Source organism: Microcaecilia unicolor, chromosome 5 (genome assembly GCF_901765095.1).
Source record: "Microcaecilia unicolor chromosome 5, aMicUni1.1, whole genome shotgun sequence".
Taxonomy (NCBI): Eukaryota; Metazoa; Chordata; class Amphibia; order Gymnophiona; family Siphonopidae; genus Microcaecilia; species Microcaecilia unicolor.
In genome coordinates, this window is record NC_044035.1 from 287,719,588 (window position 1) to 287,734,398 (window position 14,811).

A 14,811-nucleotide genomic window follows, 5' to 3' on the forward strand; every position below is an offset into this window, starting at 1 on the left:
AATGGCCACTACCTCATGGACTACCGGAAACAAAACAGGGCACACTCTGACCCAGTAAGCAGGGGGAAAAGCACCCTGGGAGTAGAGCCTACCAACTACCAGCATCGTGAGCATTTGCCACAAGCTAGTGGAATCACGGAGCCCAATACCCTACGCCCACCACAATGCATTGCTGATGTGACTCTGCAGTGCCCTTAGCAGAAAAGGTGTCACACTCACCCGAGAGCCACATCAGAACCAGGGATAGGCTGTCAGAGGATAGAACACATTCTGCTGTCATGGAGGTGGGTACGGCATTTGAGGCTGGCATAGAGGCTGGAAAAAAAGTTTGTAAAGTGGGGGGTTTTTGGTGGGAGGGGGTTAGTGACCACTGGGGGAGTCCGGGGAGGTCATCCCCAATTCCCTCCAGTGGTCATCTGGTCAATTGGGGCACTTTTTTGGGACCTGTTCGTGAAAAAAAAGGTCCAAAAAGTGACCCAAAATCGCAGTAAAAACGCCTTTTTTAAAATTATCTTCTAAAGATGCCCATCTCTCCTCGGCCGATAACCACGCCCCAGTTCCGCCTTCACCACGCCTCCAACACGCCCCCGTCAACTTTACCCATTTCCGCGACGGATTGCAGTTGGAAACGCCCAAAATTGGCTTTCGATTATACTGATTTGGGCGCCCACGGGAGAAAGACGCCCATCTCCCGATTTGGGTCGCAATATAGGCGTTTTTCTCTTTCGATTATAAGCAGGGCAATCTCTCCCCCGTCACACCCTCTCAGTTCACCACCCCACCCCCTCTCCAACCATTCTGAGACACACACACAAATTGACACAAACACAGACACTCACCCCCCAACCTCCAAGTCAACACAACCCTCTCTCATTTTCACACACACACACACACACACACACACCCACACACACACACACACACTCTATGACACACACACATTGATGCTACCTCACAGATTGCCACACATGCCCCCTATCCACACATTATCTCTCTCTCACACATACTCCTTCCCATGCATCACTCTTAGACACACACATACTAACTTCATGTAACTGTCAGACTTACTGTCTCCTAACAGAGTACTACAATAAATAATTGCAAATACATGAGAATTGTGACACTGCCCATTTCATTTCTAGCAGAACACTGGACACACAGAAAACAACAAGTGTGCCACCAAATAACATTACAACCAACACAACAAAAAAACAAATAAAAAAAAATATTAGAACACCAAAATGTAAATTAATCATTAACATGACAACACAATTACCCTAAATAACCCTTTCAAAACATTAATTGCAGAAAACAAATACCTTACTAGCGCCTGTTCCATTGGTCTCAGAAATGGGCCTTTTTTACAAAAAATATATATATTACACACAACACAAAAATGTAAATTAATCATTACCATGACAACACAATTATGCTAAATATCCCATTCAAAACATTAATTGCAGAAAACAAATACCTTACTAGCGCCCCTTTCATTGGTCTCAGAAACGGGCTTTTTTTACTAGTAAATGTATAAACTGCCAATACCACTTGACTAATACAATAATTCTTGATATTTAAATATTCTACAACCACATCATTGTGTGCATTGCGTTCCCTTCCAGTACGACCCCCGAGTTTTCAACTTGTTTTCTTTTTCTGCTGGCGACCTGTGGGTGTGTGGTGTTGTGGTGAGAGCGGTAGAGGCGGTGCCTCGTGCTGCTGTTGTTCGTCCTGGGGTGGCGCTGCGTGAGGGCGGCAGGGGCTTGGCCTTGTGCTGCTGTCGTTGGACCTGGGGGGCGTGGCATTGCGGCTAGGGCGGCAGGGGCGGGGCCTCATGGTTTTGACTTTCGCGGAAGTACGCAGTGCGCCTAGCAGGCCGATAGGTTTGAAGTGCGCGAAACGCACCAGGTTGGTCTCGTGCTGATAGCGGACGTTGTTCATGTGCAGCTGCAGGTCGCTCGCACTCCTATGTTGTGATTGGCCACTGTCGGAAGACGTCGTCTTTTGAGAAGATGGATACCGAAGCACGAATGCTTCAAGGTTTTTGTCCACGCTGCCAGCTTCAGAACGTTGGAGGTGCGTTTTATTATATAGGATGTGGGCATGTTAGCATTATACGTACGTAAACCATTTACTCACATTAAAAACTCTAACGCGCCCATAGCGCACCTTAGGAAACGTGAAGGGGCATAATCGAATGGAAACGTCTATCTCCATGGGCGTTTATCTCCGAGAACGGGTCCGTGAAGGGGCAGACCGAACTGTATTTTCGCAAAAAATAGACGTCCATGTTTTATTCGACAATTTGTGAGCTGGGCGTTTTTGTTTTTCAGCGATAACGGAAAATGAAAGCGCCCAGCTCAAAAATGAATAACTCCAAGACATTTATTCGTGGGAGGGGCCAGGATTCGTAGTGCACTGGTCCCCCTCACATGCCAGGACACCAACCGGGCACCCTAGGGGGCACTTCTACAAAAACAAAAAAAAAGGTAAAAGAGCTCCCAGGTGCATAGCACCCTTCCCTTGTGTGTTGAGCCCCCCAAATCCCCCTCAAAACCCACTGCCCACAAGTCTACACCATTACTATAGCCCTAAGGGGTGAAGGGGGGCACCTACATGTGGGTACAGTGGGTTTGGGGGGGCAGTTTGGAGGGCTCTCATTTACCAGCACAAGTGTAACAGGTGGGGGGGGATGGGCCTGGGTCCACCTGCCTGAAGTCCACTGCACCCCCTAATAAGTGCTCCAGTGACCTGCATACTGCTGCCAGGGAGGTGGGTATGACATTTGAGGGTGAAAATAAAAAGTTGTGAAACGGCATATTTTGTGGTGGGAGGAGGTTTGAGACCACTTGGGGAGTCAGGGGAGGTCATCCCCGATTCCCTCCAGTGGTCATTTGGTCATTTAGGGCACTTATTGGGGCCTTATTCGTGGAAAAACAGGGTCCAGGAAAAGTGCCCTAAATTCTCGCTACAAACGCATATTTTCCATTATCGGCAAAAGGCGCCCATCTCTGATCGGCCGATAACCACACCCCAGTTCCGGCTTCACCACGCCTTCGACACGCCCCCATCAACTTTGTCCGCATCCGCGACGGAGTGCAGTTAAAAACGTCCAAATTCGGCTTTCGATTATACCGCTTTATTCGATTTTGTGAGATAAACGTCTATCTCCCGATTTGGGTCACAATATAGGCGTTTTTCTATTTCGATTATAAGCAGGATAGTTATTTAGTCATCATATTTATATATTGCTATTAAACAACATTTAATTATCTTAAGCTATGTTGATGTTACTGACATTTTAGTGTTACCACCTAGCAATTTTTGCAGGTTGAAAATGTTCAAGCTAAAACACAGGAATATGGAAAGGCCCACCCCTTAAAGGGGGGCCGATTACAACCGGGCTGAAGGCCCATGAAGAATGGGGGAGGGGAGGGAGGAGTAGGAACAGAAAGAAAGGATAGGAGAACGAAGAGTTAATGGGAAAAGGGGCGGGTAGGTAGGAGTAGTGAAGAAGGGTTTGAAAGGCAAAGAAAGCACTATTTGGCGCTCAGCAGGCGAAGGGATCAGTGCTGAGTGCCGAATGCCCATGTTGATGACATCATTCAAACAATGCAATTAACAATGTGTCAGAATTTTGCAGTCACTGTGAATGTTCAAATTATCCACCCCCAGCTTCAGTCACTTTGGGAAGTTCTTAACAGCCTTTTTGATTGATCACTGTGGCAGGCTGTCCCAGGTCATCTGCAGTGCTTCCTTGAGTTTGGCAATTGTTTGCAGCTCTGGGTAGAGTTTGTGATAGGACTCCAACACTGCTCTGTACAGACAAAAGTCTACATCACTGTGACATCATTAACAATAAGTTGGTACCCTTTTTTTTCCCCAAATAATTGTAGTTTTACAGTGCAAACATTTTTGAACCATGCAAAAATTGCTGGATGGTCACAATAAAAAGTCTGTAACTTCACCATGTTTAAAGATAATCTTATTCCACTCTGCACATAAACGTAGATAGTAACAACAAATAAAGCTGTAAAATTTCACTTTGAAATTCCAAGCGGTTTCTGATAAAACAGCATAAATTTATGGTGGGTTACCTTTCTTGCCTCACCCTGTACATGTGTATTTGTGCACATAGACATGTAAATGCCACAATTCTGCCTAAGCACTATCCTCTGAAAGGTGCACTAACATAGTGCACATTTTAGAGATGTGTATACACATTGGTGCAGTCTGGCAGTGCATGGGCGGGACTCACATTTTCATGTGTAAATGACAGAACACGTGTATCTCTGGCATGTAGGTGCAAACAATTACGCCAGCTCTATCACTGGTGTAAGTGCTACTGCCAAAATTATAGGTGCATATTTTCACTGTTACACTAGAATTCTAAAAAGGAAAGTAGGCCTCTAAATATAGGCACACTGCTATATACTTACTCCACACGGGCATTTTCAATATGATGTCTAAGTCCGATTTTGGATGTTTTGCACAAAAGTCCAAAATATGAATAGGAAAGAATGTCATTTTCAAAAAAGAAAAACATCTTCCCCCCCCTGGGGCACCCTAGAGGGCATTACTGTACATTTCATAAAAATGCTCTTAGGTATACATCTCACCTTTGCTCCCTTATCTTGTCTCTTGACCCTCCAAAACCCATTCAAAACCACTACCTCCACTATAATAGCCCTTTTGTGTTATAAGTGGGTATAGTAGGGTTTTGAGGACATTGGGAGGGTCATAGTTTCCACCACAAGTGTGACAGGTAGAGGGAGATAAGGACTTGAGTCCCCCACTCCATAGTGCACTGCACCGACCACTACACCACTCCAGGGACCTGCATGCTGCTTTAATAGACCTGACTTTAATATCTGAGGCTGTCATAAGGCTGGTAATATTTTTATACACATTTTTGGGGGGTGGGGTCAGTGACCACTGGGGGGGGGGTCACCCCTGATTCCCTCCAGTGGTCATTTAAGGCACCTTTTTGTGCCTTATTCATTATAAAAACAAGTCTAGCTCAAAATGTCTTAGTTTTAGTCCTGGATGGTTTTGTTTTGTTCCATTATGGCTGAAAAATGCCCAAATCCCGCCCTTACCAAGGCCCTGATATGCCCCCTTGAGATTTGGATGCACTGCTGAAGAACAGCATAGAAAAGCATCAGAAAAATAGGTTTCAAAAAACTGATTTGGATGTTTTTGTGAGAAAAACTACCAAATGCTGCTTTATGCCACTTTTAAGATGCCACTCATATTAGCATACGCCACATTTTAGATGCCACTCATATTAGCATAATTACATATACATTTTCTTTAAATAAAAAGAAATACTCTTCAAAAACCAAATTCCCTACCAACAAAACTCACTTTCCTCTTGAACCCCCATAGGACTTCCTAAAACTTCCAAATTAGCATATTCTGGGCATGTCCCAAACATAAGGGAAAAAAAACTGAAATCAGTGTTCAAAAAGACTGGTTGGCTAACTCTCTGCTTGGTTAAAATTTTATATGGGAAAATTGCTGCTCAGACAAAATGCATCCAGATTTTCTGCAAAAATAACAAAACCCTTATTTCTCTGGTAAAGACATAAATGTGATAAACTAAGAACAAGGAAAACATGCTGATACAAAAATCACTATTGATACAGTAAGAGGAGCTCCCTCAGAAAAATAAACACCCACATGGTAGTCGCTAGACCACTATTAGATGAAACATAGCACTTCATTCATTGGGTAGCTCACTCTCCTTGTGATTTTGTATATACCAAAGTGCTGTTATTGCTTAGTGCTTGCGCCGTTGTGCCCTTAATCTATCTTAATCCAAATGCACAGCAATTTGTCACATAAGCCAGCTTCAAAAAACCAATCAGATTTATATAAAATGGAATAAAGAAACTATACGCTAAACTTGTGAGCCCAGTGTCATCAAACGCTAATGGCTCCATGAAGATATTCGCTTTACATTCATACTCATGCTGAAAGACTGCTCTCCCCTGAATATTAAGATTCGCCCGATGCCGTGGGCTTCAGACCAGCTTTCTTCAGGGACTTGGGTTAGGGACCTCTCTCCCTCCCCTGGATTTGTTGCCAGATTTTCTGCAGCATAGTGCATTTCTAGCCAGCTAGGTAGGTTTTGAATGTGGCTTAGAGGGTGATTCTACAACAGGGTGCCTTTTTGAAACCTATTCTATAAAGGTGGGAACTGACCTAGAACCATGTATAAATGTGCATGCCTAGGTTCTACAATTGCCCTTTATGTCTCTTTATATAATAGTGCCTATGGAAGAGCCTACTTGTCCTCTTAAGAGGCATCCCCTTGAAAACTTGCCCTCTTAGGAAGGGGGTATTTCTATAACATAGGGGCTAACAATTACATGCTGATAATGGCTGATAATGGCAGGTTGTCTTTCAAGGGCAACCTGTAATGATATCCACAGTAGAGGGGAGAGTCCAGTGTCCATGGATTCACTTCTAAGTGGCAGAGAAGCACCATAGGTTTCAGCAGGGAGGGAGTGTGGTAGCAAAGCTCCTTTCCCCACAGCATTGCAGCTTATCTGTTGAGACAAGCCCTCTGATTCTGTAACCTTTAGTGCCTAAAATGTAAATGATATTCTCACGCTAAGATTACAGAATGCTAGCACTTACATACACGAATGTAGCATTTACACATGGAAGTGCTGGGTATATGCTCAGCGGTATTCTGTAACTGTAGTGCATAAGTTGCATAGCGTATAATGCAAGGGGGTGTGCATAGGGAAAATGCTTGGGCGGGGCAGAGCCATGTCACTCATTTACTCGTGTAAGTTATAAAATACTGTCAACTATATGTTAAAGTGCTACATTTAGGTGCACACATTTACACCTGCTGTTGACATGGTATTTTAACATGCTAGATGGTAGCATATAAATACTTAATGTAAATAAAGGAAACAAGTCATAATGTAAGCAAGTCTGAAAAGTTTTTTCAGGAGGAAAAAGCCTCAAGAAGAACCTTGTCCACTAGTGAAGCAGGTAAGGGCTAGGACTTCTTCATCATAGGCAAAAAAACCTCCTGCTGTTACTAGCTTGCCTTCTTGCCTTAATACTCATAAGGAACTACAATTGGAAAGATATATACGGTAGTCTTCTTCTATTTATTCCTCTATGTTAATTTTAAGAAGAGGTATTTAGCTAAAAAAACGCAACTTTCTTCGAAGCTCCTCCGTGTTTCTGACGGTCAGAAACAGGGAGGAGCTTCGAAGAAATTTACGTTTTTTGAGCTAAGTACCTCTCCTTAAAATTAATATAGAGGAAGACTACCTTATATATCTTTCCAATTGTAGCTCCTTATGAGTATTAAGGCAAGAAGGCAAGCTAGTAACAGCAGGAGGTTTTTTTTTGCCTATGATGAAGAAGTCCTAGCCCTTACCTGCTTCACTAGTGGACAAGGTGCTTCTTGAGGCTTTTTCCTCCTGAAAAAAAAAGTTTTAGACTTGCTTACATTATGACTTGTTTCCTTTATTTACATTAAGAATAACTGTCTGTAGTGGAAACTTGCTCCCTGGTATTATTTTAGTTTAGCATATAAATACTGACATTGTAGTATTCTATAATGGATTCTGGGTGCCCAGGTGCTGTTATAGAATTCACACTCAGTGCACTGTGTTTTGGTGCACTTTATAGAATTGATTCCAAGATGTAGGGAAAGAGGATGGGATTTGTTGTACCACCTTTCTGCAGTTACAATCAAAGTGTTTTACATATTACAGTATATACAGGTACTTAATTTGTACCTGGGACAATGGAGGTTTAGGTGACCAGCCAAGAATCACAGGGAGAAGCAGTGGGAATTGAACCCAGTTCTCCAGGTTCTCAGGCCACTGCATTAGCCACTAGACTACCCCTCCCCTCCCTCTCTATTATCTGTTGCCTGCAGCAAAAGAAGCAACGCCATGAGCTGAATATTTCTAGCTCGTCACACATTTATATAGCTTAGGACATTTGAAGACTAGAAACCTATCTTTTATACTGGAGATTAGTTTATGTGGTTTTCAGTACATCTAATGAAGTGCACATGAAAATATCTTCAGTTTCATCTGTCTTACAAATTACTTAGACCTAAAGAACAATTCTATTAAGGAAAGGTTGCGGTAACTGGTTCCTTTAACCCTCCTGCTTATGAAGTAATTTGAATTGATTGTGGTCATTAAGATGTAAGCTAGGTTCCATCTTAATTTCAGACATGAGGCCGAACTCATGTACAGCTCTGATTGCTTTGTATGACCCAATAGCCCCATTTAATAAGGATATACTCCCATATTTTGTTATGGTGGCAATAGTCATTTGTAAAAGAAGCCCCTGGTGCATGAGAACTTAGCATGTAAAGCTATTCCTTCAGGCTTTAGCTCATGAAAATCCATCCAATGATGCCCCAATCTTTTCGCTCAGGCTCTTCAGCAAAACCATAGAATTTGCTACCATCAATTCTACCACAATTGTAATGCTGCACAGTTTGTTGACTGTATGTATGGAGATAGATGTGGTTAAGCGTATATGGAGGGAAGGAAGGGACATAATCTACTATAATAAAACTCACCCTCAACGTTCTGAAGACAACGTTCTGAAGTCACTCAGTCACTCCCTGAAGGGTTCATGGATTCATGGTGGTGAAGCCACAACACTGACCATGTCTCTCTGCCCCGCCCTCGCATGACGGACCAATCAGAAAAAACACCCTCAACATTCTGAAATACAAAGGACCATCACAACACCGTTCCCAGGCAACACTAGGCAACGTAACACGGACCAATCAGAGGAAACTACGTGACAAATAAGGGAGGAACATTCCCCAGCAGAATGGCTCATTATCTGTGCAGCACGGAGAGCACAGAACCACTGCTGGAACGAGAGAAGAATATTCCTGCTGTGGATATGTGCAAAAATAGACCGGGGGGGGGGGGGGGGGAGAAATGTTTAAATGCCTAATGCCAGTACTGAAGAGTGCCAGAGGGCCTATAGCAAAGACTATAATTGGGATCGCTTGACATGGAGTCGGAGGAGCCGGAAAACAACGTGCCCGTCACCATCTGGGACGTGGGCGAACAGGACAAGCTGCGGCCCTGCTGGAAGGATTACCCACGACCCAGCCAGCAGCAAACAGCGACCAAGGTAGGGGGAGGAGTACTCCTTCCCTGCCTAGGAATCGCTGGAGACTGGCTGCCAAACTAACGAAACAACCGCACACCGACGCACCACCACCATAATTCAAAAGGCATCTACTCTTTCTTCAACAGAAATGCAAACTAATAATACAAAACAAACAAAGAATACATGGTTTCTCAGGCAGCTGCAGGTAACTCCCCACCCCCTTCCTCTTCCCCTTTTGCCGAAGCGGCCAAGGACGTGCCCAACCATCCCCAGCCTCAGGCAAGCTGTCTCCCACCTCGGGGATTCCCCGAGCACCCGGAAAAAGACGGCGCTGATACCTGCTGCGCATAAATGTTCCAGCATTCCCTGCAGCCGGCCTGAAATGGACCAAACATACCGGATCACCCCCCGACGGCCCGAGAACGTGCTCTTCTCCCTTCCGCCAACTTAAAACAACCATCCCCGTCCTTAGGCAAGCCGTCACCCACCTCCAGGATGCCCAGAACCCCAGCCCAATGGGAAAAGACGGCGCTGCTTCCCACAGCACATTTCTCTTCCAGTGTTCCCCTACAGCAGCCCTGAAATAGCCAAAAAATACCGACAGACCAAGAACGTGCTCCTCTACCTTCCGCCCATGTAAAACAACACTGCTGCCTCAGCACAACACAAAAAAAAAACCTGGAAAAAACAATCCACCACTCAGCAAAGGCTGACCCCCCTACAACCACATTTACATTTCACCAACAGAAAGACCCCCCTCCACAAACCTCCATGACAGACAAAACCACACACACACAACACAACAGAAACACACCCTCAAAGCCACACACCAATCCAACCCACTTTGCCAGCACAGCACAGCACATCCCCCAACCCCCAAGCAAAAAACAAAACAAAACAAAAAAAGACACACATCAACAACCTGCACACACACCGCACCCTCACACACACACACACACACACACACACACACACACACACACAAAATAACTCTGTGACACATACACACACACAAAAAAAAAAGCCACTTGCTAGCGCCCGTTTCATTGGTTTCGGAAACGGGCCTTTTTTACTAGTACCTTGATAATCTGTTCTTCCCCAGCCAGCGATAGAGCAATTCATTCCTGGCAAAAACTCCTGCTGTTTTTTTGGTAAACAGATGGGCTGGATGTAATCTATTAAAACAGGAACCTTCCATTCAGTATATCAAAACACACATTCTGTGCATAAAAATAGCATAAGTTTGAAAAGTGTCATATTTAGTGAAGCAGTGATTTAATTGTGTTTGGGTAATTCTTTGATACTAGAGTGTGTGTTATAAATACTATAAAATGTAACATAAGATGCATCTAAATATGGCAAAAGATCTTCACATTTTATAAACATGGTAATTGATCCAAGCTGTTAAATATTCTATCTTGGGTCATCCTGTTTGTAAATATGGCCCAAAACTCATTCAAAGGAGTACGTTTTAAATGTGAGGTCCTATGAATAATAAGAGTCCAGAGTCTTCCTTTAGGTATGTATTATTCATAGAATGATACATCCCTTTTCAGCATTGGCATCCCTACTTATGCAAAAACCTGTATCTCTAACTTGTATGAATCATGCACTGGTGTGAGGATTTCCCCGGCAATCTGCAGATGTTACTGAAATGTTTGAGAAGTAGCTAGATGCACACAAAGATTTTGCTTGGTGATGTCCACTGTGGGCTCAGAATAAGGCCAGTAGTGAACATCATGTGAAAGACAGATGAAGAACCCCAAACCTGTTCTGAGGACCCCACAGCCAGTCAAATTTTGAGGACACCCACAATGAAAATGCTTTAGATGAGTCTGTATGCTTTAGATGAGTCTGTATGAACTGGAGACCTTCTAAACATAAACATAAAGGAATCCTGTTCCGAGGGAATGGATCCTCAGAAGCTTAGCTGAGATTGGGTGGCAGAGCCGGTGGTGGGAGGGGGGCTGGTTGGGAGGCGGGGATTGTGCTGGGCAGACTTATACTATCTGTGCCCTGAAAATGACAGATACAAATCAAGGTAAGATATACACAAAAAGTAGCACATATGAGTTTATCTTGTTGGGCACACTGGATGGACCGTGCAGGTCTTTTTCTGTCATCTTCTACTATGTTACTCAAGTTACATGCAAATTGGTCTCATGAATATCCTGAAAACTTGACTTGGGGGCTTCCAGGACAGGTTTGGAAAAGCCGCATGCTAGGAAATCACAGGATTGGTTCTTTTCATTCCAGACCTACTTTGGGGTCCTTTTAATAAGGTGCACTGAAAAATGGCCTGCGGTAGTGTAGGCGCGTGTTTTGAATGTGCACAGATCCATTTTTCAGCACACCTGTAAAAATGCCTTTTTAAAAATTTTGAACGAAAATGGACATGCAGCAAAATGAAAATTGACTTGCGTCCATTTTGGGTCTGAGACCTTACCACCAGCCATTGACAATGGTAAGGTCTCACATGTTAACCGGGCGGTAATGGTCTATGTGTGTCAAATGCCTTTTACCACCCGGTAGCGCCGCACGCCAGAAAATAAAAATTATTTTCTGGCGCGCATAGTGGACACGCATCAAAAATGAGATTACTACCCGGGCCACGCGGTAGCTGGGCGGTAACTCAGAATTGGCATGCATTGGATGCGCATAGGTGCTTATGCAGCTTAGTAAAAGGGCCCTATTAGAGAGCAGTTGTATTCTTACCTGTGTAATTCACTTGCTGCTCGAGATGCATCAGAATGATGTCACTGTCTTTAGTCCTTTTATTGTAGTGTGGGTTAATGATGATCTGATCAACTGCCCAGGTAACTGTTTGGGGACTGCTCAGGTTCAAATGGGAGTGCAGGCCCAGCACTGCCTTCCACTGGGATGGCTGAGAATTCCTCCTGTGGAGTGCAGAGAGACCTCAAGGTTCATTTGTGATCAAACGATGGGCTTGACTCATTTCTCATGTTATTATTTGTGCTAATCTTTGAGCCCTCGGCACAGCATAATAATTAGTATTTTCTGTCTGATTAAGTGGAATAGTGTTCTCTAATTGGAGAGCACTTAAGGCTTTCTGACTGTGCCACAGGCCTGAAGTTTGCAGAACCTGGAATTATCAGTGGGCTCCTGGAATGCAGCCAAGAGAGAATGATTTATTTTACAATGCTAAAACAACAATACAATTATGGGACTGCCACTAACTTGGATATTATGATTCTTTAAACAGGTAAGTTAAAATCTACCCTGCAATTAGTCAGTGGCTCCCTGGCACTGGTGGTTAGTGAGTATTCTTATAGAAAAGTGTTTTCTTTCTATCTACGTCATGATGATCAAAAGATCACAATAAAGAGGCTGAATGTTTTCTGTAACCCTTAAGGTGAAAGAACCCAAATGCTTAAATAACAGAATTGAACCACAAGATTTTACTTCACATACTCTGATGCCATTTCATTCAAAGGCAATTAACTCCTGCTTGCCAGGAGAAATCTAGAGAATTGGATTCATAAACAGAATTGTCTTCCTCCGAAATTGTGCTTTAAAAACATGGACAAATCCTTCAGCTCATGGGTAGAAGCTGAACATAAAGGGCTATATATACAGCACCAAAACAATCAGCACAAAAAAAATTGCTATTCCACAAGACGCTTAAATTTAGGCACGATTTATAGAAAAACGTTGCACAAGGGAATGGCACCTATCTTTAGGTGTGGCCATTTGTACCAACTGAAATGTGCAAATATAAGTGTCTACATTAGGTGCGTATCCTTATTATTCCATAACACTGCATGTTAATTTTAGGAATGCCCCATTATGCCCATGCCCCTTCCATTTCCGCAGCCCCCTTTTCCGATCACATGTAAATTTTAGGTGCAGATCCTGTGCCTAAATTTATGTATGTTGTCAATTAAATCTAACTAGTGCCAACAATTGCTTGTTAAAAAGCCAATTATTGGTGTTAATTGGCTCATTATTCAATTAAAGTTTGCACAATTTTAGGTGACTTTCATAGAATTAGGGGAAAAACATGTTGATTGTCATTAAGGAGGTAACTGTATAACTGAATGCACCTGTCAATAGTATGCTGGTAAGTCTTCAACATGAAGAAATGCCATTATGAACTGAAAATGAGCAGAACAAAACCAAGAAAATGAATGTTTTATCATTTGCAGATAATAGTGTGCACTCTTTCAAGACAGTGTGCACTATCTACAAAGAAAACACCCAATGTGCATGTACAAAGCAGTGTGCATGCGTGCATAGTGCAAACTCTTTTAGAAATAGTGCATCCTCTTTTCACTTAGTGCGCCTTCTTTCAAAAGCGTGCACACTCATGAGGAGATTCTATAAAGGGTGCTCAAATTTATGCCTCAGATGTGCATACAACTAAATTGGGCAACGAGTCAATTAACATCAATAATTGGGCGCTAATAATCAATAATTGATGTTAAATGGCACCAATTTGGATTTCCACACCCATCTTGCTCTGCATTATTCTATAATACTGTGTACCCAAATCCCATGGTGTGCAACCCAAAAGGGATATGGCCGTGGGAGGGGCAGGTCAGGGGCATTCTGGATATCTATGCACAGTTTTACAGAATACCACAGATGCACATCCAAATTGGGCGCTTGGAATTATACCTGGTTTCAGCAGGTACAAATCCTGGTGCCCAAATTTGGGTACGGGAATTGACGCTATATGCTTAACACAGAATGCCATTTATAGAATAGCACCAGGTGCCAATTTTTTTCTGGCGCCCAAATTTAGGTACCATTTACTGAATCTGACCCTCAATGACTTTGCACCTATGAGGAAAAAATGGCCAAACAGAAATGAATAAAACAAACATTTCCAGAACTGACACAGGAAACGATTCAAAACAAACATTTTCTGGTGGCCCATTTCTAATATTTACACCTGCTTTTTCACACATGCACATTTCCTGGCTTAATCAGTGCTCAAGTTTTATTAAGTATGCTAACCCTTCCCAAGTTTCTCCTGCAGGAAAGCCTCTGATCTTATGTACATACAGGCTGTAGGCATTTAAGCTGAGCTACATATTGAGAACAGTATTTTCTAAAAGCCTATTTCAGTGCAAACAATGCTGTTTTATCTGCAGAAATAACTATTAAAGTTATCTTAGGCCTCACCAACAGTCATCATGATTCTTGCAGCTATCCAGGTGATGCCACATCTGAGTTTGACTGACATCTCAGCCATCTTGTTGTAGCTTTCTTCAGGAACAAAGAGCTGCACCATCCAGATAGATGCAGGAACCTTTTAAAGTTGCCTCTTAAGTGCTGGGTGAGGTGTATTAATATTATTTTATGAACATTTGGTTGGAATCCACCTTGATCAGTATTTGCTAGGTTGACTACACATATTACTAAATAAATAGCGTGATATTACTTGTAGCTTTTGCCAATTTGCCCATGGATTTCCTGGTTAGTCCAATATGGCCACCATTGAAGATGTCTCTGTCAACCTATGGGAGCATCACAGTAGCTCTAAACAGAGAGAACCCACATACTGTCAGGGACTTAGTAAACATTTCTGTGATTTCCCCATATCTATTTTTTTCAGCCTGTGATGGTAATGAAAAAAATCAATTTTATCATTAAAGCTCAGTACCCCATAATTGTGATGACTGGAATTCCAATTAATTTTTCTGAACAAAGTGGATGAAA

The 14,811-nt window shown here is 42.9% G+C and overlaps 1 protein-coding gene across 1 annotated transcript in view; it reads right to left on the reverse strand.

Annotated features, from left to right (window-relative positions):
• The window catches only part of TMPRSS15 (transmembrane serine protease 15), a 183,245-nt gene that overhangs the window by 11,044 nt on the left and 157,390 nt on the right, over nucleotides 1-14,811 (reverse strand). The window contains exons 23-24 of the mRNA XM_030205046.1: nucleotides 11,842-12,023; nucleotides 10,206-10,301 (exon numbers count right to left, since the gene is read on the reverse strand). Coding sequence (XP_030060906.1) covers nucleotides 10,206-10,301; nucleotides 11,842-12,023 — 278 coding nt within the window. The remainder of the gene's footprint in view (nucleotides 1-10,205; nucleotides 10,302-11,841; nucleotides 12,024-14,811) is intronic.